Source organism: Lupinus angustifolius, chromosome LG10 (assembly GCF_001865875.1).
Source record: "Lupinus angustifolius cultivar Tanjil chromosome LG10, LupAngTanjil_v1.0, whole genome shotgun sequence".
Lineage (NCBI taxonomy): Eukaryota > Viridiplantae > Streptophyta > Magnoliopsida > Fabales > Fabaceae > Lupinus > Lupinus angustifolius.
Genome location: NC_032018.1, coordinates 4183475 through 4211250, shown reverse-complemented (window position 1 = coordinate 4211250; position 27776 = coordinate 4183475). Strand labels below are relative to the sequence as shown.

The window sequence follows — 27776 nt, the reverse complement described above, 5'->3', positions numbered from 1 at the left end:
AAATCTGTTTTTACTTAGACCGAGTAAAAACATCATAAATCCGAAAAGTTCACCAACAAAGCATTAGTTCAATGGTGTAAGGTCTGCCAGAATCCCAGAAAGACCAAAATATTAAAAGTTTAATTACTGATAGTGACAATATAGTCACACACCCCAAAGAATTATTTCCTTATCCATGTGGTGGAGAAATACAGTTAGTAATATAACAAAAAACTGAAAAGTTCCTCAAAGAAATTCATTTAGCCTCTCTTTGGTAGAGGAGAGAAAGGAAAGAAAGAGAAAGAGGGAAGAGAGTTTGAAGAGAAATAAAGAATTTCTCATGTTTGGTTTGAAGAGAAGAATGAAGGAGAGAAGTGAGAAAAGTGATGAAATGACTAAAAAACCATTTTCATTACTCAATATTATATCATTGTTTATTTATATAAAATTTTCATAATTATTTTTTCATTTACATTTTCTTACTTCCTAATTAGTGTTAAAAACTAAAATTTGAAATTACAATAATATAATATTTGTAATAAATTTTAAAGTTATAATTCTTAATTTTTAATTAATAATAAGACATTTTTGCAAATTCTTTTTTATTGTAGGATATTTTTGTCATTCAAACATTTATATCTACTTCTTTCTCTTCTCTTTCTTTTATCTTTCTTTCATACCAAACAACACAAAAATCTACTCTATTTCTCATATATCTCTTTCTTACATCTCTCTTCTCTTGTTTTCTACTCACTATCCAAACAAAGCACTAATATGCATGTATTTAGAAAAAAAATCTCAATTTAATTCATTAATTAAATATAATGATCTAAACCATTCATGGTATTCATTATCAAGATTTGGGCACTAGAGATGATTTAACTCCTATAATGAAGTTCGAATTTAGAAAGGAGGGGATGGAGGGTTAGTGTTATGTATTATATGTTATAGAATAATATTAGTAAGAGTAGTTAGGTAATTTGACTTATTTTCCTCCCAAAACCCCCAATTTGGGGAACTAAGTATTTTGACATTTGGAGGGTTTGAGGGGGTTTGAAAAATCCTTCAAAACCCTCCCTCTCCTCCACTAAACTCTTAAACAAGGAATTCCTTCTCCTAACCCTCCCCTTCCTTCCCCCCTTCCAAAATGGTACTCCCAAACACACCCTTAGTAACATCAATGAAAATTGGAAGGAGTTGACCAAAAAACGTGGAAGGAGTTGACCAAAAAATGTGGAAGGAGGAAGTACCGATAGTGCAGAAGCCTAAGATATATAAGAATAGGAAGTTAGGAACATAGCCCAACCGAGTTTTTACTTATACATACTGGATATATAGCCCAATATGTTAACTTTTTTTAGATATTCAAAATTAAATTAGAAGAGCATAAAATGTTTTAAAATATTAGTGGTGAATGTTTTTAAATATTAGTGGTGGTGGTAAGCCCACTTGAGAGGACTTTGTTGTTCGGGAGCACATCTGATGTCTCACTTTTTGTACCACTGTATGTATCATTATTTTTAATTGGTTGAAAAAATTATTTAAGTTAAAATAACAATTATTAAATATTTTTCTGATCAATCATATCATCTGGCACATACAATGACACAAAAGAGTGGATAACAAATGTTCTTGTTCACTGTTATCTATCTAATTCAATAAATTTTATCTGGCTTTAAAGAAAGTTAATGTTTAAAAATCTCAAACATGATCATTTAAAATAATTACATTTTACATTTTGTTCTAGTTTCACTATATTTTTCTTCCATTGTTTCTTTACTTTCTCTATATCAATGTCTGATTTTTATATATTTAAACACACATCCCATATCTGTGATGCAAAAAAAGAAGAGCTATTGATACTTGGCCAATAAACATGAGTAACGAAAATTACAATTTCTGACATATGGTGTTTATATATATAAATAAACACTTTAAACCACTGATCAAGACAGTTTCTTTAAATTGAATATATTTATAACGCCTGAAATGACCTCATGCTATATTCACCTGACATAATGTTGAAAGGAAACAAGTACAAGACACCATCATAATGCTTACCGGTCAATCATGATTACATCAAACCTTCACTCTAATCATAAAATTCTCTGACACAATGTTCAATAGTTTTATTCCCATCATTCCATTTTTTACAGCCCCTCTAATGAGAGTTAGGTCATTGGACTAGGGAATGGCTTTGCCTTTTAACTTTATAATCATTTCCTCCCAAAACTTTTGATATTGAATGTTATCCACACAACAAATTTAATAGATGATATAAAAATTGAATATAATTTGATTAAAATAATATGATTTAATACGCATTAGAAATTAAATTAATAGAAATGGAAAAATAAGAAATGAAAATGATAAGTAATTGGTAAGTGTATAATTAGAAAGTATGATATAAATGTCTATCTAGTTTTTAAAAAGTCAAAATATTTTTAATAACATGAAAAAAGTAGTTAAAACATGAAGCTATGGAAAGGGGAGGAGTAAAAACTAACACCATCTACATTCGTCTACATGCTTTTGTTGTAACTGAAACATTTATAAACCACTTCATTAGGAGCACACTGCGTATAAAAATGTGGCTATTAACTTCCATGATTAATTCCATTCGTAACGCGAAAACAAGCCCCTCAAATACAAAGAAAAAAGCAATTATTGTAAGCTTAGCTTCTTTTCTACTTTTTTTAATGAATAGGCTTTTGTTCTACTTACCCAATTACGAAATAATCATATCTTATTGTAAAAATATTACTTTAACATAAACAGGGAACATAAAATCCCTGAAGGATAAGGAATTGTATATAAAACGAAAATTATAGAGAGGGGGAATTGAGGCAAAATCATTTGCTTTTAACGTTGTACATGTTATATGGGTTCCACATGTGTTAGAAACGATTATTGCTCGAGATCCGTCAAGGTTTAATATATGGAGCAAAGTAGATTTATCATCATTCACACCCTCCTTTAATTATCTAGCTAGTAAATTTGAAATGATTATCAAATTTTAGTCCTATCTAAGTGCTGATTAATATTCCCTCATGGATATTAAAAAGAGTAACGCTGCAAAAATAATGAGCTTAAAAGTGAGATTAATTGAACATAATCAAGAAACCTTAGGGAACAAACCAGTTTAGGAAAACAAGAGAAGGTCATGCCAATGATTTGGGCACATGGGACTGACTTGGCAAACATCTCGTTTGGCCCTCCAAAATGGAATAAAATCGATAGCCATTGAAACGCTCACCCTTTTTATGACATGTTCAGAAAGTTCTAGATATGCATAATTTACTACTACTTCTCTTAGGTACTCCATTCAACAATTCAGACAAACAAATGTAATCTGAAAATTTATTAGCCATGCTTGATGGATCACCTATTGTTCAATATATTTAGGTCATGAGTTTAAATCTTCTAAGCAATCTTTTTTGTTTGTAAGGATAACTTCATATACTATATTTCTCAAACCTAACTAAGTGAGGGACTCCTTTACTTGATCACTCATTGTTGTATTTTAAATGTAATATGACAACTTTATATATGTTAAAGTTAAACAATTATTTGAATAACGTTTGTAATAAGTTGTAGATAATTAAAAGTTAAACAATTATTTGAATAACGTTTGTAATAAGTTGTAGATAATTAAAAGTTATTGAAGTATTCTACAAGTGTTAAAAATACTTATTCAATGTGAAAATGAACTCTTAGGTGAACTTCACTTGTAAGTTTTGAATCATAAACCCATTGCTACGAGGAGGACATTATCATAATCCATCTATTTACCAACAAAGTATTTTTAATATACACGACAAAAAACGAACTCATAATGGAAGCTAATAATGTATTATCTGTATATCTTGTAAATATTGATTTGAGTACCTATGCTAAGCATTGCCTCACCATAAATCTTCATTTTTTTATATAAATATGTAGGTGAGGTAATTACTATAGGCACGCTATGAATTCTCATTTTTTATATAAATATGTAGCCTGTAGAAAACAAACCAACATCAATCATAGTATTACACTTCCCGGTGGAGTCAAAGGAAAAAAATGCAAAACACAGAAAGAGAACACCCAAGACTAGGTTCAGATAGCTTTGTCATACAAATAAAAAGCATTACTAGTGGTGATAACCAAGACGAAACCCTTGACCAAAGTCCACAACCTCAAACTCTACATACAAATATTTCTTCTATCAAGTTCAACTTCTCAGCCATGAAGCTCTTTCACCGATTCCGTAAGGTTCTCATGCGCCTCATGTTCACAATACCTTCTCCTAAGTCTTCATCATCGGATCATTCAAGGCAGAGAAACTCTCATGACCGATTTGAACCACCCAAAACTTCATGCAGCTCTTATTATTCATCATATTCTCATTATAATGAGGCCATCTCGGATTGCATTGAGTTCTTCAACAAGTCAGCACAAGATGGCTTTTCGGATGGTCGAAAGTCAGATGTTGTGTGACATGTTTTAATTTGATGTTGTTTGTGATTTTTATTCAAACCATATGGTTCGTTATTACTTTTGTTTTTACCTTCTTTCATACATGATATGCTGAGTGATTGTATATGTGAGGACCATTTTGTATATTTACTTTTCATTTGCCACTTTGTTATTCTGATTGTTATTATTCATTTGCAATTATACTTCAAGCATTATTATGTGTATGTGTCTAATTGAGGGTAAGGGAAGAAGTGAGGATTTAGTTAGTTCAGAAAATTGGAGGATGTGGACAATAATGAGGTGAAATTTCATTCTCTATCTGGTCTTCTGGTTAGGAATAAATTACTAAAAAAGTACATTTCCTCTCCCCCACCAAATTAAAAGGGTTTCCAATCTCTCCCATCTAAAAATTTGAATCATGGAAAGAATAGTTTCTCTTTGCCTCATTCCTTTTCATTAGGTTTCTATCCTCTTCTCTCAACGAGTTTCTCATAATTATGGAGTGGTATTAGTTTTCGGAACTGAATTGTCCTCGAGGGGTGATCGGCTACTAGTCGTGATCAATAGAGTTGTCATCAATGTTTTAACAGAAAAACATGGAAACCCTCTTTTAAGAAGAAAAAACATGTCTGCAAAAACTCATTCTCTATTTGATTTTATAGTTGGGAATAAAGAACTAAAAATAATACATTTCCTCAATCTCCCTGACCAAATTCACAAGGTTTTCAATCTCTCCCCTCTAAAATTTAAAGGATGGGAATGATAGTTTCTCTATGCCCCTTGCTTTTTCATTTGGTTTCTATCATCTTCTCACAATCATATCCTCATCACAGTGATAAAAGCTATTTATTCCTTAGTAGAGTGGTTAGTTGTTATCAATTGTTATGATCAGATTGTTCTCAAGGGCTGATCGACCACAACTCGTGATCAAAATAGAGTTGCCATCATTGTTTTAAAAGGAAAAATACGGAAACCCTCTTTTAAGGAAAGTACATGTCTAAATAAAACATATTTCCTGTATCTTTTATTCAAATTACAATGCTTAATTAAGTTCAGAGTAAATTATACTACGCCCCATAAGTTTTAGTGAAATCACATAAATCATCTATCATTTTTTTATACCTACCTAAATCCCTAATTTTTATATTTTCATTATATTGACCATCTGCATGAGAAATAAGTGTAATTTTTTGAACAAAAAATGTGATAAATGTAATTAAGTTAAACAAAACATATATATTGTGGAGACAAGTCCAAATAATATATGAGTCGATATATCTTTATTATTTTTCGTTCATTACGATATAGTATAAGAGCGATTTAAACAATATCTCTTTAGAATTGTTGATGCATTTTGCAACCAAAAATAATAAAGATACATTGATTTGTATATTATTTGGATTTTTCCTCACAATATACCATGTTTTATTTAAATTAATTGCATTTATCACATTTTTTGTTTAAAAGATTACACTTATTTCTCATGCAAGAGTGATGAGTGTAATGAAAGTATAAAAACTAGGGGGTTTGTTTGTATATGTATAAAAAAATGAGGAATAATTTGTGTAATTTCACTAAAACTCAGGGATGACAGTGTAATTAACTCGTAATTGTCAATTCAATTCTATAGTAGTTTCAAAAATAATAACTTACTCTTATTATTTAAAAAACACTAAAAAAGTTAGTTTCGTGTATGACAATATGATAATCACTATCTCTTCATGCAATAAGAAAAAACTGTTAAAGACCCTAAAGAGAAGGGAGGGATTGTAATAAAAAGAATAAATTACATCACATTTGTTAAGTTTAAGGAAATTATATAAATCACCTTTCACTTTTCTACGCATACATGAACCCCTTAATTTTTATACTTTCATTGCACTGATCACCTGCACGATAAATAAGTGTAATTTTTTCAACAAAAAAGTGATAAATGCAATTAAGTTAAACAAAACATGATATATTGTGGAGACAAATCCAAATAATATATGAGTCAATATCTCATTATTATTTTTGGTTCATTACGATATAGTATAAGATCGATTTAAACAATATCTTTTTAGAATTGTTGATACATTTTGTAACAAAAAAATAATGAAGATACATTGATTTGTATATTATTTGGACTTATCTCTACCATGTACTAGGTTTTGTTTAACTTAATTGCATTTATCACATTTTTTGTTTAAAATATTATACATATTTCTCATGCATGGGTGGTGATTAATATAATGAAAGCATAAAAGTTATGGGTACACATAGGTGTAGAAAAGTGAAAAGTAATTTGTATAATTTCAATAAAACATAGTGAATGTGACTTAATTAACTCTAATAAAAACATCTCATTTGATTAAAAAACTCTCACTTCTATCTCTACATCCTTTCAAGGTTTTAGGCAAGATAATATTATTAGAATAATTAGATCTAACCCCACCATAAAACTAACTAGTAGAGAGTAGGACTTATCCAACTCATGTTGGACTTCAAGGCACTTTAATAAAAACACCAAGTACGTAATACTAGTAACAAGAATCACTCAAAATATTGATACTGAATAGCTAATGTATAAGCAAACAAAGTTGAAATTGTCATTAATTATATGGTCCTTTATCACACAACTATTGCATATACTGATATCCTCATTGCACTTCACTCATAGTCAACTAGTTATAGTACACTCTCATCTCAATTTTAGTAAAAATTTAACGGCTATATATTTGCTATTACATGATAAAATCGAGTTATTAATGTAATGCAAGTCGAAAATAACTTGCTAGAATTAAACTTTACTCAAGGAACTAATTGGTCTGGTTTAATTTCCCTTTTTCCTTGAAAATATACCTCCAATGAATGCAATCAAAGGCTTCTTCTTTTTCTTATTCCCAAGTGAAGGGTTCCTCTCCAACTTTTCAATCTCTTGTGGCAACATAACATGAGACACTGAAGGTGGATTTGCAAAAGTCACGTACCTTTTCTTATGGAACTCTATCTTTTCTTCATCAGAGGTGAAATCATTTATTTCAAATTTGGTTAAATTTTCAACAAATTTGACATCTTCAATCTCCACCAGATGTTTCTCAGTTTCATGTTGCTTCAGTTGTTGAAGCTCTTGCTTTGTACGTTCAAGCTCTTCTTGAAGAGAAGATAGGTAATGTGTCATTGACATGCTTTCTTCCTTAGCCCTCTCAAGGTTTTGTCGTGTCTCTTCTAGCTCAGCTTCAACAGCTCCATGCCTCAAAGACTCAACAATTCCATTTTCATTTGCTCCACTATGTATCTACATGTACCCATACATTAAGTACACACAAATAATTGCTCCAAGACTAGTCCAAAACTCTAAACAATACCAAAAAAAATGAAGAGTAAAAACTAGAAAAGAGTGTAATATTTATGCACAGTCGATTTAAAAATATATATATAATCAATATATAATTTATCAATATTATTTTTTTGGAAGAGTCAACAATAATTAAACATGAATGGTAAATGATACATATTCTCTGATAAGCCAATGAATTTTATGCACATAATGGATCTCATTCAAGTCCGATCTTGGTCTTGGTTTCAATCAAAAGTAGCTCGAACTTCTTTACTCTTTGCTAATTGGTGTAATAAATCAATTGCTTGTATTTCTATATCGTCTAAAAAGATTAATTTATGATCTTTCTCTTATATTGGGTTAGTACCCCTTGTGATTCTTTAATACATTTTCGCTTAACAAAAAAAGATGAATGATACAATAATAATATATAAAACTTCATGTATTCATTCTTTTCTCAACTAGAAATCCCTTTACATGAAGACTAGTCCAAAACTAATATACTAGGTCCAAAACTATTATACTAGGCATCCTTTGATTTAGATTGCACACTAAGAACAAAAACATACATTGATAATTATATAAAAAGTAAGTTATTGCTTGCTAATTATATAAACTTTTGAGTTGCTTCTACTTCAAAGAAAAAATTGTTTTTAACACCACATACATTGATAATTGAAAGAACATAATAATATGGAGCAAAACTAAGCTAAGCTTTAGTTCTTAATGATAAATTGATAGTGATTTAGGTACTATATATAAGTGCAAAAGTAATATGTAATCATAAATTAATATTTGTGCTTTATAGTTTATTCCATGACACGTGGAAAGTAAAATAGACAAATACAAGCAAGCTAGCATAAGAAACAGTCTACCGCTTTTTAATTAACCATTTGGATTTTGCACCCTTTAGCAAGCAAGAATATATAAGATTGGAAATATATATAATAATCAACCAGATGAAATATTTCTAATTAATCGCACGCAATAATATAATTTATAATACACACACGATAATGGACAATAGAAATTTATGGGTGCTGCAGTACAGATTTACAAATGTGACTGTTGTGGAGTTAGGCTTACTTTTCACTTTCTCATCCAATACCAATAGAATTTATGGAAATTACGTGAATGTCTCAATCTTGTAATGCTGCAAGTGTAATTGAAGTCTAAAACGTTTGTTTAAGATATAGCTTACATTCTTCAAAGATCAAGGTAATGGAAGTATAATTTTTGGACTTTTCCACCAAATGTTAATTGTTGAAAAATCAACATCTTTTTCTAAAGACTCTAGTTCATACATTGAGTAATAAGAATCAAAACCAAAGAAATGAAATTCGTTTGCTTCTTTGCATAAATATATGGGATGGAATCATAGTTCTGACACTTGGTGTCACTCTGACTTGAAGTATTGTGATTATGATATATATGTATATATAATTTGTTAAATTTTCAGGCAACTCTTGTTAAATTTGATCAGATGATTAAAGTGGAGAATTTAATGAATAAAATACAAATTTGAAGAAAAAATTATGAGGTTGCTTGATGGTTATGAAGAATGAGTGGAATAAACTCACCTACATTAAATACTAACATTTGCCGATTAAATTTTTTTTTTATATATGGAGGGATATAAAATGTGAGAAAACAAATTTATTTAGTCTCTATATATACTGTGCTAACTAAACAGTAAAATAAATGTTCATGTATATATATATAATTGTAGTAATCAATAAATAGAAGATGATGCATATAGTGTGTTAGTATAGAACCTGTTTGAGCTTCGTTGCATAGACCTCTCCAGCTAGAACTTTCTCACCGAATAATGAGACTGCCTCTTTGACTGACAGGAATGGTGCCCTTGTATCTATCTCTGCCTTTCTTCCAGGCATGGCACCATTTTTCTTGTTCATGATGGCTTATTGATGTTCCTTTCTCTCTCCGAGACAAACTAAGAGAAATCTATTTAGTTTCAAACAGATTGAAAACAAAACAAACAAGGATGTTCTTTTTATTTGGCTTCAAGGGCAGAAAGAGGAAGAAAGAGAGAGAGAGTAGTGAAATGGGTTGGTTACGAGTGGAAGTTTGGTGTTACTATGGGAATAGACAATGAAGTAAGGAGCATATAGGAAAAATGCTTATTCTATCACAAGTTAGGATATACTCTAGTAGATATTATACGTAGTGAAAATATGAATTTGTATTTCATGTTTTGATATAAATAAACATATCTGTTAGTCATTTTTAAAAAAAAGAATAAACTTTGCTATATAAATATGAATGTTAGGGTATATATTGATGGGAATAAATATTGTGTTGTGAAAGAATAAACATATGTATATAAGTAAGCATGTATGGATATATATATATATATATATATATATATAGAGATTAGAATAAACATGTCTATATAAATATGAATGTGAGGGTATATATTGATTCTGATTGCTATAGTAAAGAAGTTCAAAAATGCAAATATCCTATAGATAAAGAAGCTTCTTTTCTTTGCGTCCACTTCACTAAAATTCTGTTATGTGCGAGGGTGACAGGGGTGGGTAGATTCTCTTGGGTCTATGTTTTGTTGGACCTGAATGGTCCATACTTTTATAATTTTAGCATATATGAAGAGGACCCTTTACCAAATAGCCCATGTGGTCATTGCACAACAAAGTTTAGGGCTTCTTTTTAGAGAAGCATTCGAAAAGAGAGAAACTCTATAAATAATTTTCAGTTTCCCATCGATTATTCATAAGCTTAAAGATACGTTGATGTTGGAATGTAAATTTTCAAAGTAATAATTACTTCATTTATACTTTTGTTAATTATTAAACATGTGAAGGAAAATAGTAATGATGATGAAATTAAAGTTAATCCATTTAATATCCACATATAAAGTCATCACATACATCCATTAATAAAAAATAAAATTATTAGATTGATCCATTCAATTTATTTATTGTTTTCAATTTGGTCCTACAATTTATAATAAAAAGACCTACAAATTTTGTCTATTAAAACAAAAATAAGAACTAAGATAATGAGTAATTAAGAACGTTTTGGTATCATGTTGATTGTTGGTGATTAACTTTCCCAAAACTACATGCTTGAAGAAAATGAATAACATATATCTCTTAACAATATAATTTTAATGGCAGTATGACTTAATTTCCTATAAATTTAGTTTTTTTGTTGATGCTTTGTTAAGAATATGATGATTTTACGAATATAAATTTGAAAATTTCTAAACTGGTAGGATATTGAAGATCAAAAAGGAATTATGCTATCTCTTTCTATTTTGGTTAGCTTACCACCAACTATTATCATTACTTAGCTTTCTTATGATAATTGATAGGATTTCTTGAAATTGAATATGGAGATGCAATTTGGTGGTTTATCTCACCTTTTATGGATTCATTTCCGTCAATGGGGTTCTTACCTCTTCTATAAATTTAATTTATAAATACTAAACTCTTATAACTTTATCCTTGTAAATGGATTTTTAATGTGGTTTTTTTTTGCTATCATTCTTTATGGTTTGTATTTTATCGATCAAAAGCATAACCATGATTTTTGGTTATGGATCCATGGAGTTGCGAAGTATCTTTGTTCATCTATGGAACAAACTGAGTAGCAATTTGATGATTGAATAATGAAGTCCTTGCCGTAAGACCATCGTCCTTCTTATCTTTAATGCTATTATTGAAAATTATGAAACAAAATAGGGAAAGGAAAATGATAGTCTTATCTCCATTCAATAAAGGAACATCTACCCACTCAAAAAATAATTAGGGAAAGGAAAATCCTGTTAGTCTTATATACATTCCATCCAAATCTGTACACTAAAATTGATAACATATTTATTTATCTAAAATTGTATTATTTTAATTTCCGAAAATGAAATTTTCAATTGAAAAATGAAAATAAATTAATATGTTTTGAATAAATTGTGAATCTTCCTCCCTCTTTATATTTTAACCTCGAAGTGACAATATATAATATATTATTAATAATAATAAATAAAATGTGTGATATTGGAGTTGATAGTTTTTACGATATTATATAAAGTATTGTATTTGAAAATCAAATTTAAGTTTTTCTAAACAAAATTAATTATTTTTTAATTTTTCTCAAATCATTGTTTCAAACTTAATGTTAATTTTAAAAATTTCAAATATGATAAATAATCTTGGAAAAAATAGTTTTAGATTCTAAAAATATAATCTTGATGCTCACAAAGTATAATACCATTTTCATCAAGTAAAATAGAGACTCATTTTATTTTATTATTACAAATATGGATTGGAAAAATATGAGTTACCAATCAAAATAGTCTAATAGAATATTTTTATAATGCTTTCCACAATAAACAAAGCTTTATGCAAGTCTGAACCTAGATATGTAAGCCCGACTTGAGCTTAAATTTTATAATCCAATAAGATTAGGTTAAAAATTCCGATTTAAACAAAATGTTCAAAATTTAATACCAAACTTGTTTTATCATCTCTACTCTCAAGAGTTATGGAGAGAAATTTTTGGACATGAGCACACAATTTTTATTCTCTATTCTTCTTTTTATAGAAACATTAAATTACTCTTCTTTATATTGACGAATGAAGGCTTAATGTCATAATTTCTCTACCTAAGTAGTTTTGTTCTTCACTCATTGTGGTCGATAATCATATAATAATAATACATCTTCTAAAATAAGACACATAGGAAACATCGACGGCAAACATGTCTTTTTTTGCCACCACTTCCTCCGCCGTGGGATACTCCTTTCTTCCCCGATTCCAGCGGCGGAGGACACCTCAGTTCACGATGGTCCTCCGATCTGATCACTCAGTCTCTGTGGACCCGATCACAATCTTGACAAAACTGAAAGACGAGTGTGCCACTCCTACGCCTCTTCTTCAGCAAGTGGCTGATGCAATGTGTGCCCAAATGCGAGCTGGTCTCGCCGCCGATGGTGGCTCTGGCCTTCCCATGATACCCACTTATGTTCATGACCTCCCCACTGGGTACACTTTCCACTCTTCCTTCCATTTATGCACTTCACATTTCACTAAGTTAAAGTAATTCCGCAGTTAAATCATATGAGTTAGAATTAGTAGTTCTGGTATTTATTAAAGGGAGTTCTAGTGTGGTTTATTCTAATGAGTTCTGCTGGGGCTGGGATCCTGTACACTCTCCAGTATTGGAATGTGAGTCTAGATTGATTTCGCGATTTATATTTTTTTATTTAAAAATAATTTAAAATTTACCGCTAATTTTTTTAAGACCATATGTCACCTTCTACTCCGGTATTGGACTTTTCGGTACTCCAGAGGATCCGGTTTCAATTCAGCTATTCTTACATGGTTTACTCTAACAAATTCTTAGTTATGCATGATTGGTTATGATGATTCAAATTAATATTTAACACATTTGTATCCAATTAACAAGTTATGTACTAGTGCTATTCTCATTCGTAACATGCTTTATACTCTTAAAGTGCTATTATCACATGAGTTATGCTAAATTTAGATAAAGTAACTTAGGTAATTTTTAACAAATTCTTAGTTATGCATGATTTGTTATAATGATTCAAATAAATATGCAACATATGTTTGAGCTTAACAAGTAAAGTGCTAACAAAATTCTCCTCTTTACTAATTTATTAAGTATATAATAAGGGAAATGATGTGGTAAGCTCTGGTCAATTAAGAATTTCATGTCTTTTGATATTTTGTATGAATGGTTGTATCTAAAATTGAAGGAATGAGAAAGGGTTATTTTATGCTTTGGATCTTGGTGGAACAAACTTCCGAGTGCTGAGAGTGCAGTTGGGTGGGAAAGATGAGCGTGTCGTTGCCACTGAGTTTGAGCAAGTATCCATTCCTCAGAACCTTATGTTTGGTACATCTGAGGTATGCTATTTTTTCTCCCTCTCTCTGTTTTTTAAACATTATAGAATATCCATTGAGTTTGAGACTTTTATCTGTTTATTACTATTCATTTTTTTTTTTTTTTAATATCCTTGTTAAATAGCTGAATCTAAGACATTCATAAGTTAATAAAGAATGTTTAAAAATGATAAGTACACATAATTAAACAAAATAATAATAGATTTTCTAAATTAAGTTAAGGAATTTGTTTTATTATTTTCTGAACTAAGTTCTTGTCTCCTGCAGGAACTTTTTGACTTCATTGCTTTAAGGCTAGCAAATTTTGCTGCCAAAGAGGATGGTAGATTTCATTTTTCGCCAGGGAGAAAGCGAGAAATTGGGTTCACATTTTCATTTCCTGTAAAGCAGACATCTATTGACTCTGGCATATTAATCAAGTGGACCAAAGGCTTTGCAGTCTCTGGAACTGTATGTATTTTTCTCCCGTACTAGCTATTTGTAATTTAGTGCTGCATTATTTACCAGAACAATATTATCATATCGATTACAATTTTTAGGTTAATAATATACCATAGGTGTCCCCGATTAAAGATTGTAAATCATCAGACCTCACTAGGTGGGAGCCTCCTGCATTGAGTCGGCCATTTTTAGGTTTATGCGATGAATTGAGCTTATTTGCTTTTGTATCATAATCATCACCGTGTGCTAGAATTTTATATTTTGGTTAAATAGTAGCAGAGATATATGAATGCTAGCAAGATGCTGAACTTCTAACTCTTTACACAGACAGGAAAAGATGTGGTTGCTTGTCTGAATGAAGCAATGATAAGGCAAGGACTTCATATGAGAGTCTCTGCGCTGGTATGTTATTTTGATGTTACACTTCTAAGGAATTTAATTTAAACCAATGCAATAGTAATACGATTCTTGTGAATTTCTACATAGGTTAATGATACTGTGGGAACATTAGCTGGTGCAGAATATTATGACAATGATGTCATGGTTGCTGTCATTTTGGGTACTGGAACCAATGCTTGCTATGTTGAGCAAATCAATGCCATTCCTAAGTTACAGGGCTATGCCTCTTCTTCTGGCAAAATGGTTAGTAAGAATGACACACTATTCATCATTCCCTCCTATCTTTTTCTTTTTTCCATAGTATTTGGTGGCAAACCAACCCCATCTGGGAAAAAAACTTGGTTGTAGTAGTTGTTGTATCTGGTTGGAGAATAATTTCCTAAGGTACGGCTAGACACCTAAGCGAAAACCCTTTTTGACAGTTTTTTCAGTACACATGAACCCGGATCATTATGTATATGGAAAAGGCTATTCTTCATATCTTATTGGAATGCTATAGACGATTTAGTCCATCTTAATATGAGGGGAAAACATTGCTTCATGCAGATCATTAGTACTGAGTGGGGGGCATTCTCAAATGGTCTCCCTTTAACTGAGTTTGATAGAGAAATGGATGCTGCTAGCATCAATCCTGGGGAGCAGGTAAGTTTTGGTCTTTGTTGCAGTTTTTTTGGTGCTGATAAAGTAGAGCAAGCAGAAAATTCAATCTCTTTCTTTATATTACTGGCAGATATTTGAAAAGACAATATCAGGAATGTATCTAGGCGAAATTGTGAGACGAGTGCTACTGAAAATGGCTGAAGTGGGTGGATTGTTTGGAAAATCTGTGTCACAAAAACTAGCAATTCCTTTCATACTCAGGTAACTATTAACTCAACTATACATTATGTGTATTAGCTTATATTTATTTTTGATACACAGACTTCAGTTTAACTCTCCTGAAATTTATTTATGATGAAATGTGGTTCTACATAAATTTAATAGGACCCCAGATATATGTGCTATGCAGCAGGACAATTCTGGCGATTTACAAGCCATCAGGTCCCTTCTCTATGATAAAGCTGGGGTAAACTTTTTTCCTAACTATAATCTGCTGCAAGAAAGCATTTTTCTATAATTAAGAATACTAAGTTACTAAGGGATCGTTTGGTTTGTACCTCATAATTGATTTTCAGAGTAAATTTTGGAACTAAATTGATTTTTAACAAAAAAAGTTGCAGTCTGGGCTAGTACTGTTATTTTAATGATATCAAATTTGTAAATCAAAATTACTAAATATAAACTCATTCTTTCATCAGTAAGTTTCCAAAATTTAATTCTCACAATCATATTTTAGTCAATAGCCAAAAGCTTAAGTAGAAGGGGAAAATGATAATAATATGATACAGGAATGTTGTAGCTAGTTGGAAGATCTGTTAATTGGATTTTGAACATAATGCAGAGTCATCATAAGATCAATATATGAACCAATAACCTAATCTTTAAATTTTTATTTATTATTCTAAATGCAGACACTATAGTACTCTTATCATATGTACTATTTTTTTAATTTCCTCTTATCATGTTATTACATCCTCATTCTCTTCAGGTTGAATCCAATTTAAGTGAAAGGAAAACTGTCTTAGAAGTTTGTGACACTATTGTAAAGCGAGGTGGGAACTTAGCTGGTGCTGGAGTTGTGGGGATTTTGCAAAAAATGGAAGAGAAATCGGAAGGTCTCATATTTGGGAACAGAATAGTTGTGGCCATTGATGGTGGTTTATATGAAAATTATCCTCAATACAGAGCATACTTAAAAGATTCGGTCAAGGAGCTATTAGGAACAGAAAAGTCAAACAATGTGGTAATAGATCATACAAAAGATGGATCTGGCATAGGGGCAGCTCTATTGGCAGCTTCAAACTCCATGTACAAGCACAACTTTTAGGACATTTATATGACCATGGAAAAAATCTAAGTAGTTCACCTTTTATTTAATTGTTGGAACTTGGAACCCTTTGAGGCTTTGATTAAGTGTTCAGTTAAGAACAAGAAATTGAAGAAAAAATCAAACTATAGAGCATTATGGGTTCTATAATGAAAAATAATCCAACTACAGTTCTATTGATGGTAACTAATGAGATATAAGAGTTGATTGTTCTATTTAGTAACATTAAAATTTCAAGTAACCAACTGGTGGAAAAAAGAATCATATCCGATATTAGAGAGCATTTAACATCTCATTATATTTAAAAGATAAAATTGTCATATTATATAATTTTTTTCCTTTTATTTTGATGTTGAATGTGACATGGTTTGATGGTAGATAATAGTTCTATAAAAGAAATTATTGATTTGGGGGAGTGTACATATGTCACACTTGTGTTGTGTGGTTAAAATCTTGGCTCCTATTAGGGGTGAGCATGGGCCGGGTTGGGACGGGTTAAGGCTTGTCCTTACCTGACCTTAAATATTGGCTGAGTCACTTTTTTGAACCCGAAGCTAACACGACTTTAAATAATGATCAACTCAGCCTTTAAACTCGACCCTAGACCTAACTAAATATAATACATATTCATTTTAGATAAAAATTTCTCAATATTATTCATTATTATTGTGAAAGTTTTAGGGTGAATAAGAAACTAAATTATTATCAAGGACGAAAGCTGAAGTTGTGGAGAGAAGTTATTTATGGTTAGAGACTTGGCCATTCTCAATCCCATGATTGTAGGGACACAGTTTAGGCAAGATAAGTAGTAGTTTCTTATCAAAACACTTGTAAAGATTGAGTTTCTAGAGTTATTAGAAATCAATCATTGAGAGAATAATGTGGAATATTGTAATGTGTTTCAAGTTTGTTGATAGTGGAATTTTGATCTGTTGTTTGTGGATGTAGGATTAAATCCGAACCACATTAATTCTCCGTGTTCATTTATTTGTTGTATTGTTTTTTTTATTTTGTGTAAGAATTAATTTTGTATTAAATCCTAACAATTGGCGCCGTCTGTGGGAACACAACTGTGTTTTGAAGCTTGGTTTGTATCTGAATCAATGACAACAAAGTTTGACTTAGAGAAGTTTACTATATCAAATGATTTCGGGCTCTGGAAGATAAAAATGCACGCGATCTTAGTTCAACAAAGTCTGATAATGGCATTACTTGGAACGGAGAAATTTCCAACAAATGTTACTGATGTACAAAAGAATGAGATTATGCAGAAGGCTCACAGCACCTTAATTCTGTATTTAGGTGATAAGCCGTTGCGTGAAGTGGCAAAGGAAACTACATCAACAGACATTTGGTTGAAGCTTGATAGCATGTATATGACTAAGTCATTAGCCAACAGATTGTTCATGAAGCAACGACTATATTCATACAGAATGCAGGAGGAGAAAGGAGTGATAGATCAACTCGAAGAGTTCAATAAAATTGTTGATGATCTAGAAAGTGTTGAAGAGAAACCACTTGGAGATGAAGACAAGACAATCATATTGCTTAATTCTCTACCTAAGCAGTTTGATAATATAAAAGAAGCCATGGTGTTTGGAAAAGGTTAGACTCTAACCTATGAGGAGGTTCAGAGTGCTATCAGAACCAAGGAACTGCAGAAACAAGCTAGGATGGTACATGAATTACCTGGAGAAGGTCTTCACATCAAGTTTAAGAAGAAGTTTGATAAGATGAAGAATAAGAAGGAACAATTCAAACCAAATACACAGCAAAATCAAGCAAATGATGGTGTTGAAACTAGAAAGTGTCATCATTGTCACAAAGTTGGACACCTCAAGAAGGACTACTTCATATAGAAGAAGAAACAAGAGAAGAAATCTGGTGATAAGTCTAGAAAATGGACTGATTTTGCAGGAAACATTGCTAACGACTCTAGCAGTGCTGAAGTTTTGTCAATCACTGATAATGGCATCTCAAATTAGTAGATCTTGGACTCTGGTTGTACATTCCACATGTGCCCTCAAAAGAAATGATTCTCTGAGATATCTATGACAACTGGATGAGCAGTTATGCTTGGAAATGATGCATCATGCACAGTTCAGGGAATAGTTAATATCAAACTTAAACTTCATGATGGTTCTATCAAGTTGTTAACTGATGTGAGGTATATACCTGACTTGAAAAGAAATCTTATATCACTTGGTACTTTGGAAAACAAAGGATATATGTCCAAGTTTGAGAATGACATAATGCATGTGATGAAAGATAATGTCATTGTTATGAAAGGTATTAAGAAGAACAACTTGTACTATCTGATGAGTGATATTGTTTGTGGTGATCTCAATGTTTCTAGCTCTATTACTGCATCTCTATGGCACAAGAGATTAGGTCACATAAGTGAAAAAGGGCTTAGTAGAGTTAAAGAAGCAAAATCTACTAGGTGCTTGTGATCTTGAGAAATTATTTGTATGTGAACCATGTGTGCTAGGAAAAGCTAAGAAGAATAGTTTTTCAAATGGAAAACATTGTACTAGGTTTGTTTTTGAGTATATACATCTGATATATGGGGTCCTGCAAAGGAATCTTCTCATGGATGAGGCAGGTATTTCATCACTTTCATTGATGACTATACTAGGAAGGTGTGGGTGTATATACTCAAACAAAAATCAGATGCTCTAGAGAAGTTCAACGAATGGTTCACTGAATTGAAAAATGAGACATGAAAGTGTATTAAGGTGCTGAGAACTGACAATGGTCTGGAATATTTGTCTGCTGAATTTCAGAATTTTTGTAGAGATAAAGGGATTATCAGGCATAAGACTGTACCAGGCACACCTCAACAGAATGATCTAGCAGAAAAGATGAATAGAACCATTTTAGAAAAGGTCAGATGCATGTTGATTACTTTAGGTGTACCCAAAGGTTTCTGGGCAGAAGCAGTGGTGACTGCTTGTCATCTAATCAACAAGAGTCCATCTACAACAATTGATTTAAAAACACCTGATGAGAAATGGTATGGAAGACCTGGTGACTACTTTGATTTGAAAGTGTTTGGTTGCATGGCCTATGCTATGAAGTGTATTTTCTTAGGGTATCCTCCAAGAGTGAAGGGATTCAAGTTATGGTGTATAGAACCTGGAAATGGAAAAATCATTATCAGCAGAAATGTGGTGTTCAATGAAGAAAGGATGTCATATGTTGAAAAAGCTCAAGACATCAAATACACTGAGAATGAAACTACTAATATGGACATGCAGTTTGAGGTGGAGCTTGAGAAGATGATTGAGACATCATCTGAATATGAAATTCAGGATCAACAGGGAATAAATGAAACACCTGAAAATACTAGTACTCCTAAAACTACAATTGCTCCAAGAAAGAAGTCTTATAGAAGAGGTGGTGGTGGCATTGTGCTGAGTGATGAGAACTTAGAAGATTTCCAATTGGTCAGAGACAGAGCAAGGAGAATCAAGAAAATTAACACACCTGGTATGTCACAGCTAGTGGCATTTGCTTTGAATACAGCAAAGGAGGTGGAGTATGAAGAACCAAAGTCATACCTTGAAGCAATAAACTGTGTTGAAAATGATCTATGGATCATAGCCATACAAGAAGAGTCGACGTCTCTGAATGATAATAACACTTTGAGTCCGGTACCTAGACCTACATCTAAGAAGATTCTTAGTTGCAAGTGGATATTCAAGAGAAATTTAGAGGTAACTAAGAGGCAAGAACAAGTCAGATATAAAGCCAAGTTGGTAGCTAGGGGATTCACTTAACGGGAGGGAATTGATTACTATGAAAAAATTTCACATGTGGTGAAACACACCTCAATCAGAATCCTGCTTAGCATTGTAGCACATCATGACTTGGAACTCCAACAACTGGATGTAAAAACAACCTTCTTACATGGTGAATTAGATGAGATTATTTATATGCAGTAACCAAAAGGCTTCACCTTGCCAGGTGATGAAAATAAGGTATGCTTGCTAAATAAATCTCTTTATGGTCTGAAACAGAGTCCTAAGAAGTGGTACAGAAAGTTCAATGAGTATATGATGGAAATTGGTTTTAAAAAATCTCTCTATGATAGTTGTGTCTATTTCAAGGTGCATGATGATAAAGTATTTGCTTATTTACTGCTATATGTTGATGATATGCTAATTGCAAGTAGTAGTAAACAAGTTATTAAAGACATTAAGGATGTTTTGGCTTCTAAGTTTGAAATGAAGGACTTGAGAGAAGCTAAGAAGATATTGGGGATGAATATAGTCAGAGACAAGATTCATGATCATCTTTGGTTAAATCAAGAAAGATATATCAAGAAAGTATTAACCATATTTAATATGCATGAGTCAACACCTATTCTCACACCTCTAGCTGGTCATTTCAAGCTTTCTGAGAAGCAAAGGCCAAACAGTCAGAGAGAGATTGATTATATGAGACATGTACCTTATGCAAATGCAATTGGAAGCATAATGTACATTATGGTATGCAGTAGGTCTGATATTGCACATGCTATAAGTGTTGTGAGTAGATACATGTCTGATCCAGGGAAACCTCATTGGGAAGCTCTTAAGTGGATAATGAGGTACATGAATGGAAGTTCTGACACTGGAATAGTGTATGGAGGAAATGACTATAGCTCAACGGAAGTGTTGATGGGATATATAGATTCTGATTATGCTACAAATTTAGACAATAAGAAATCTCAGACAGGTTATGCATTTACTCTGTTTGGTTCAGTAATAAGCTGGATATCATGCTTGCAATCTGTAGTATCGTTATCAACAACTGAATCTGAATATATGGCAATAACTGAGGTTGTGAAAGAAGGCATATGGTTGAAGGTTATACTTGGAGATTTTGGAGTTAACCTTAAAGATGTGCCTATTTTGTGTGACAGTCAGAGTGTTCTACATCTTATTAAACACCAAGTATTTCATGAAAGGTCTAAACACATTGATGTGAGACTACATTTTGTTAGAGATGTAGTTGAGAAAGGAGAAATCAACATGAAGAAGATTTCTACAACTGAGAATGTTGCAAACATGCTTACAAAGGTGTTGCCATCTGAGAAGTTCTAATACTGTTTAGAACTTCTGGGTCTTGGAAGCATGTAAAAGTGTTTTGTTTAGCAGAATAAAGGTTCAAGTTTGAAGGGCTACGGTAACAGGCAGTGGTTGACAATGATCAATGGTGGATATTTCACTTTGCTGAATTGAGTTCTTATTCAAGGTGGAGATTGTGAAAGTTTTAGGGTGAATAAGAAACTAAGTTCTTATCAAGGACCAAACTTGAAGTTGTGGAGAAAAGTTATTTATGGTTAGAGACTTGGTCATCCTCAATCCCATGATTGTAGGGGCATTGTTTAGACAAGATAAGTAGTAGTTTCTTATCAAAAAATTTACAACGCATTTTTCTCTGCAATTTTTAGTGAAAGAAACAATTACAAAACACTTGTAAAGATTGAGTTTCTAGAGTTATTAGAAATCAATCATTGAGAGAATAGTGTGGAATATTGTAATGTGTTTCAAGTTTGTTGATATTGGAATTTTGATCTATTGTTTGTGGATGTAGGATTAAATCTGAACCACGTTAACTCTCTGTGCTCATTTATTTGTTGCATTGTTTTTTTTTTTTGAGTAAGAATTAATTCTGTATTAAATCCTAATAATTATGAATATATAGTTTGGTAAATAAAATGATATATGTATATATATATATATATCATTAATCATGTATATATTATGAATATGTAGTTCGATCAAAAGAGTATCATTACTCTATATACATTTGAGTAGAAACATATACAAACATGATGAGCGAATGACCATGGGACAGAACCAGTCGAGTCATATTTGGTCCCTGACCGATCCTAAATATTGACTGAATCTATTTTTTGAACCCGAACATGATCCTAGACCCAATCAGACCCGACCTTATTCGGATCCGATCATGATCGGACCGTGCGGGTGAGCAAGTAGGACCGGGTCCTGCTCACCCCTAGCTCCTATGATAACCACCAAGCGAACCTCTCATTAGAAGTTTTCACACTTGTAAAATCCAATTGTGATAAAGTCATTTGTACAGGATAATTTTTTGTTTAGAAAAATTGCATGGATTATTGAAATATTTATAAAAATAGGGGTGAGAAAGAACTACAATAACGATAATAGTATTAAAGGTCTTGTTGGCAGATAACAAAATTTCTTTTACCACCAAAGCAAAGGTTTTGTTGTTGTGTTGGATATGACAGCTCATCAGAAAATATGGAAGTCAATAAAGAAGAAAGAGAGATGGAAAAGTAAAGTGCTTCATTTCATCTCTTGCAGCTGCAATATCAGTTAACAGAAATCATCACATTTTTTCATCTATTCCTTTCCTTACCCAATTCCTGAATCGAAAATCAATTTCTGTTTCATCAGAAATGGTGACCATTCTTTACATTTCATTTAACTTCATATAATAATAATCTATCTGGTTTGATTTGGTTTCAAAAATTTTGATTTTGATATTTTGAATTACCCAGATCCGGTTTATTCTGTTGCAAAATAGGCAGGGGAAAACTCGTTTAGCCAAATACTACGTTCCTCTCGAGGAATCCGAGAAGCACAAGGTCGAATACGAGGTTGCTCCCAAATACTGTTTTTTTAATTTTAAAATCTGTACATACATGTTAACCTTGACCTAATTCTCTTCAATTTCTCATTTTTAGGTTCACCGCCTTGTAGTCAATCGAGACCCCAAACATACAAATTTCGTTGAGGTTTTAACTTTCTCTCAATTTAGTTTCTATTTGTTATATTATTTGATATGATGTAACATAGATAATTATTTTCCGAAGATAACATATTAACATGATGTAACTGTTCTTTGGTTCCATACTTTAACTTTTAACCTTATATCATGTTCTGTATTATTTTGTTTTGATGAAGATGGGGACTTTGTGGCTTTCTATAAAAAATGCAATTATTAATGTGATCAATGCACTTATTGAACTTAAGCGAGGTTCTGGTAGTATTGTTGTGCTCTGTTTTTTGTTTTTAAAATCATAGATTGTTTTGTTTGGCTGGCTTTTTAATCTGTTTGAAACTAGTTCTAGCTTGTTGTTATATAGTTTGCTTGTTATTCTAAAATGTAACATGTCTTGCAGTTTCGTACCCACAAAGTGATATATCGGCGATATGCTGGCTTGTTTTTCTCGCTCTGTGTTGACATCACTGATAATGAGTTGGCATATTTAGAGAGCATCCATTTGTTTGTGGAAATATTGGATCACTTCTTCAGCAATGTGTGTGAATTGGATTTGGTCTTTAACTTCCACAAGGTTTGTTATTTATCATATCTTTTTTCTACGATCGTGTTCTACTTGTAGTTGGACCAGTTCTCTGTCTTTTGGTAATGACATATAGGCTTCCAATATCGCTGTATAGTATTTGCTATTTTTTTAATGTGATGGCTTGTTCTAAGTTTTTCTGTCTCCAAAACCAAAAACAAGGATGGCTAATTCCTATGATATGCTTATTTTCAGTTTTCAATTAAGTAACCGTGTCGTTGTTTTTTACATGGCTATCTGCTTGAGTTTCTAGTTACACCAGTGCTCCAAAGTTTGGTTTCTGCTACAACTACATTCACATTGGCTACCATGGCACTCACTAATTAGTATGCGACATGATTTATTTTTCTGAATACTAAAATTTCATTTCTTTCTTGCCACTGTTATATATGACCTGAGTTATGTAGTTTTGTAACTGAGCATGCCTCAAGTGTAACTTCATTTACTGTTTACATTAAAATATCCACCAGCGAATTTGTTTATAGCTGTGGCATAAGTTTTTCCATACTCAATGTGTGCTGTTAGGATGGGAGTTCGTGGGTTGGTTTTAGGGAAAATGCGGACTGATCCTTTCCAATTGGTTTTATACTTTTCTCATGTTACCATTTGATAAATTTCAATCAAATTGTAAAGCATATGCAATCCAATTCCATCAGTTTGGATTGGTTGGTTTTTTTCAACTTGTTTTTAAAAAATACCCGTTCATAAAAAAAATTATAAACTGCAATTCATCAAAATAAAACAAATATAAGTTCAAACAAATTCGTTGGGTGGTACTCTTAGTCATAATAGTAAGGTTCTTAAATAGGTATGGGTAACATTAACATAGTAAGTTCTTAGGCAAAATACTATTTTAATAACTGTGTATAAACTTTTTGGTTTGGATTGAATTGCTTTTTAATTCTGGAACTGAAAATCAATCCAATATAGTTAATTGGTTTATCAGTTTGTTTGGTTTTATTTTTTTCCATCAGTTTTTACGGTTTTGAACAGTCCTACATTGGGGCAGTTGTTGATCACGATTGATTGTATTGTTCCTTAAGATTATCTTTTATTGTTTCTTTACTAATGTAGTTTACCTACCTATTCCTGAAGGTCTATCTTATACTTGATGAATTTATTCTAGCTGGTGAACTGCAAGAAACTAGCAAGAGGGTACGCATTCTTTTGAAGTCACTATACTCTTGACATGTCGTTCATACCACTTGTCTGCATTTCTCCTAATTACTTCTTTCTGTTTTTCTAAAAAAAAAGTATTCTGTTGTAGCATAAAATTTCAGCTGTGTAGTTTCCATATGATTCCACGCCTAGTTGTCCGCTTCTGTTGCTTCTTCCAGCTTTTTTTTCTTCCTATGACAATTGTGGCCTCGGCATAAATTTACCTACAAACCAAGTTCTATTACATAGACAATCTTGATTCCATTACAAACCTGTCTTTGTTCTTGCAGGCTATCATTGAGAGAATGGGGGAACTGGAAAAAGTAGAGTGAAGCATTACATCAGAGCCAATTCATAGCAGTTTTGAGATTTTGATGATTTGCTCATGCAATTCTCGTAATCATTGTAATTCCTTTGTGGTACAGAACTTTGAAAATCTTTTCCCTCGAGTCATGTATTAAGCACCATGTTTACCTAGGCTTCTTACTTGGCTTGTGTTTATAAAAGTGTTGTAAAAATTGGACCGGACTGGAAAAATCGGGAACTGGCTGTCAACCTGGTCCTGGCTAACCCGATTAATCCTTTCTCGTTGTCAGACTGCTTTGAGCAGGACAAAACCAGTAAAAGCCGATTTTGACCTCTTCAAACCGGGTCTTCCTGTTTTTTAAATTGAAAACCCAAAAATTAGTTTACAGACCTAGCCCCCCCTCAAACCCATCGGAATAACTCATTGCTCTTATTATCTCATCCATATCATGTTTTTGCTGCATAATCTTAACTCCTAGTGCTTGTGTAATCGTAGTTAGGATTCATAGTCTGTTGTTGTTGTTCTGACTCCTGAACATGCAATTAAAGCGACCAAAAAAGGTCAAAACTGTAAAATATTGTCATTAATATTGGATCCAATTACTTCTAGGGACGCAGGGAACGGGGAAGAATGGCTTGGACATGTGCACTTATCACAGAAGAGTCATGCCTTCTTCCACTTTAACAATTAGATATTGGGACCTCATAATGTTGCAATTGACAACAGAGCTAGTTGCACTGTCCAAAAGCTTTGGTGCTAGTGTGTTTGGGACTGCCGAAGATACTACGTAACGGGCACCTTAATAATGAGGTTAATGCAACCCAACCTGCACTCAATTAAAGCATTATGAAACACTAGTGTAGTAGTTGGTGGATGGTTCAAATTGTACATATTTGCTTGCTTTAAACAAGATTCAGATTTCAGTACACCCTAATTATCCTTGTTTGAATGTAAGAAAATGAGAGAAGAGATAGATAAGAGTAAATCTTTGCATGGTTTAATATGAGAGAAAGAGAAAATAAAAAAATAGATATAAATTTTTTTATGACAAAAATATGTATACAATAAAGAGAAGATAAAAAATGTTTTATTACTAATTAAAAAACTAAGAATTATAATGTAAATAGATGATAGAATGTCCTCTTAAAATATAATTGATCCAATAGTAGATTGTGAGGAATTTCCAATCCAAATGATTGATTATTCATTTTGTTTAATCAATTATTATTGTCAAAAGTTATAGAGTTTTCTCTGAACCATGATGTTCTCTGCCCCAAAGTTTGAACCACCACCTGCACCATCTAAACAGCCTGATGGGAGTAGGTACCACAGTGTCCTAGTGAGTGAGGGAGTGTCCTTGAAGGACAAAGTACTTGATTTGAATCACCCACCTCCTTCTATAGTAAAGAGAGATCTAGTTGCTGACAAGCTTATGAAAATCTCTTATGAGGAAGGCAATACAGTTGTGCCTCACATAGCTTTAGATAAGTCGATCTTCCAGGAACTGTGTTCTCCATGGAAGGATGCTTTGATTATCACATTGGTAGGAAAAACTCTCAACTACAATGTGTTCAAACAAAGGCTAAAGAGAACCTTGAAACTCCAAGGGGGGTTTGATAAGGTGGATGTTAATCATGGGTTTTATTATGTGAAGTTTGACCTGAAGGCGGATCGATAGACAATAATTGGAGGTAGACCTTGGATGCTTTTTGATTACTATGTTGTCGTAGCTTGTTGGACTCCTAAATTTGTTGCCCCCTCTGCGAAAGTTGATCGAACCAAGGTTTGGATTAGATTCCCAGGGCTTAATATGGTCTACTATGATGGGAGTTTCCTCCTTGGTCTAGCTTCTTGTGTTGGGAGACCTATCAAAGTGGATACCAATACCTTAAGAGCTAGTAGAGGTCGATATGCTAGGGTTTGTGTGGAGATTGATCTATCAAAACCTGTGATAGGAAGATACAAGTTGGGTGGCCATTGTTACAAGGTGATGTATGAAGGTCTCTATATCATATGCAAATCATGTGGCTGTTATGGTCATGTCACAAAGAACTGCAAAATTTCCGGTTGTGGCGCCCGTAACCACCACAATCTTGGATTATAGGGAGGATACTGTGACTACCGACATTGCTGGTTTCATGGAGAAGGGCTTGGCCATTAATTCTGATTCTGATACATTAAATGCAAATTATTTAGAAAGGAATAAATCGGTCCAACATAATGTTCAAGATTCTTTGGAAAATTATGGAGATTGGTTGATTGTTACTAGGAAAAAAAGATTTCCAAAGAAAATAGAACAACCTAGTATGAATGCTATTAAAGGAGGGCCCCAGACTCATCCATTAAAATCCTCCAATGGCAAAGAGGTTAATTTGGTAACTCAGCCAATTTCCATGCAAATTCCATGATGGACCACGTCCATTTTAATGCAGGGAAGCAAAAAAGGCTAAAAGCTAATTTGGGAAACTCCAACAATACCAATATCTATGATTTGAATGTCAATTCACGTGAGAATTATTTGGATACAATTAATGAGAATT

The 27776-nt window shown here is 32.4% G+C and overlaps 4 protein-coding genes and 1 long non-coding RNA gene across 6 annotated transcripts; 3 read left to right on the top strand and 2 right to left on the bottom strand.

Annotated features, from left to right (window-relative positions):
• On the top strand, positions 4017 to 4640 carry LOC109358158. The gene has a single exon (XM_019602232.1). It carries the CDS (start codon positions 4042 to 4044, stop codon positions 4456 to 4458), a length of 417 nt encoding a protein of 138 aa, XP_019457777.1. The 5' UTR covers positions 4017 to 4041; the 3' UTR covers positions 4459 to 4640.
• LOC109357872 (WEB family protein At1g75720-like) lies at positions 7004 to 9889 on the bottom strand. Its single transcript, XM_019601927.1, has 2 exons — positions 9532 to 9889; positions 7004 to 7714 (listed from the first exon to the last, which is right to left on the bottom strand). The coding sequence occupies exons 1-2, from the start codon at positions 9670 to 9672 to the stop codon at positions 7250 to 7252; spliced, it is 606 nt and encodes a 201-aa protein (XP_019457472.1). The 5' UTR covers positions 9673 to 9889; the 3' UTR covers positions 7004 to 7249.
• LOC109358872 (hexokinase-2, chloroplastic-like) lies at positions 12383 to 16602 on the top strand. The gene is made up of 9 exons (XM_019603351.1): positions 12383 to 12777; positions 13515 to 13665; positions 13930 to 14112; positions 14431 to 14505; positions 14590 to 14745; positions 15049 to 15144; positions 15233 to 15363; positions 15487 to 15568; positions 16091 to 16602. Exons 1-9 carry the CDS (start codon positions 12494 to 12496, stop codon positions 16427 to 16429), a joined length of 1497 nt encoding a protein of 498 aa, XP_019458896.1. The 5' UTR covers positions 12383 to 12493; the 3' UTR covers positions 16430 to 16602.
• Positions 22655 to 25418, top strand: LOC109357632 (AP-2 complex subunit sigma). Of its 2 annotated transcripts, XM_019601608.1 has the most exons (6): positions 22663 to 22865; positions 22965 to 23063; positions 23151 to 23201; positions 23589 to 23762; positions 24867 to 24926; positions 25220 to 25418. In XM_019601608.1, the coding sequence occupies exons 1-6, from the start codon at positions 22863 to 22865 to the stop codon at positions 25259 to 25261; spliced, it is 429 nt and encodes a 142-aa protein (XP_019457153.1). In that variant the 5' UTR covers positions 22663 to 22862; the 3' UTR covers positions 25262 to 25418. The 2 variants fall into 2 exon arrangements, with proteins under 2 accessions (XP_019457154.1, XP_019457153.1); XM_019601609.1 differs by lacking the exon at positions 24867 to 24926 and having other exon boundaries at positions 22655 to 22865; positions 25220 to 25413.
• On the bottom strand, positions 25403 to 26196 carry LOC109357634. The gene is made up of 2 exons (XR_002108879.1): positions 25578 to 26196; positions 25403 to 25491 (listed from the first exon to the last, which is right to left on the bottom strand). It is a non-coding gene; the product is annotated as an uncharacterized LOC109357634 (long non-coding RNA).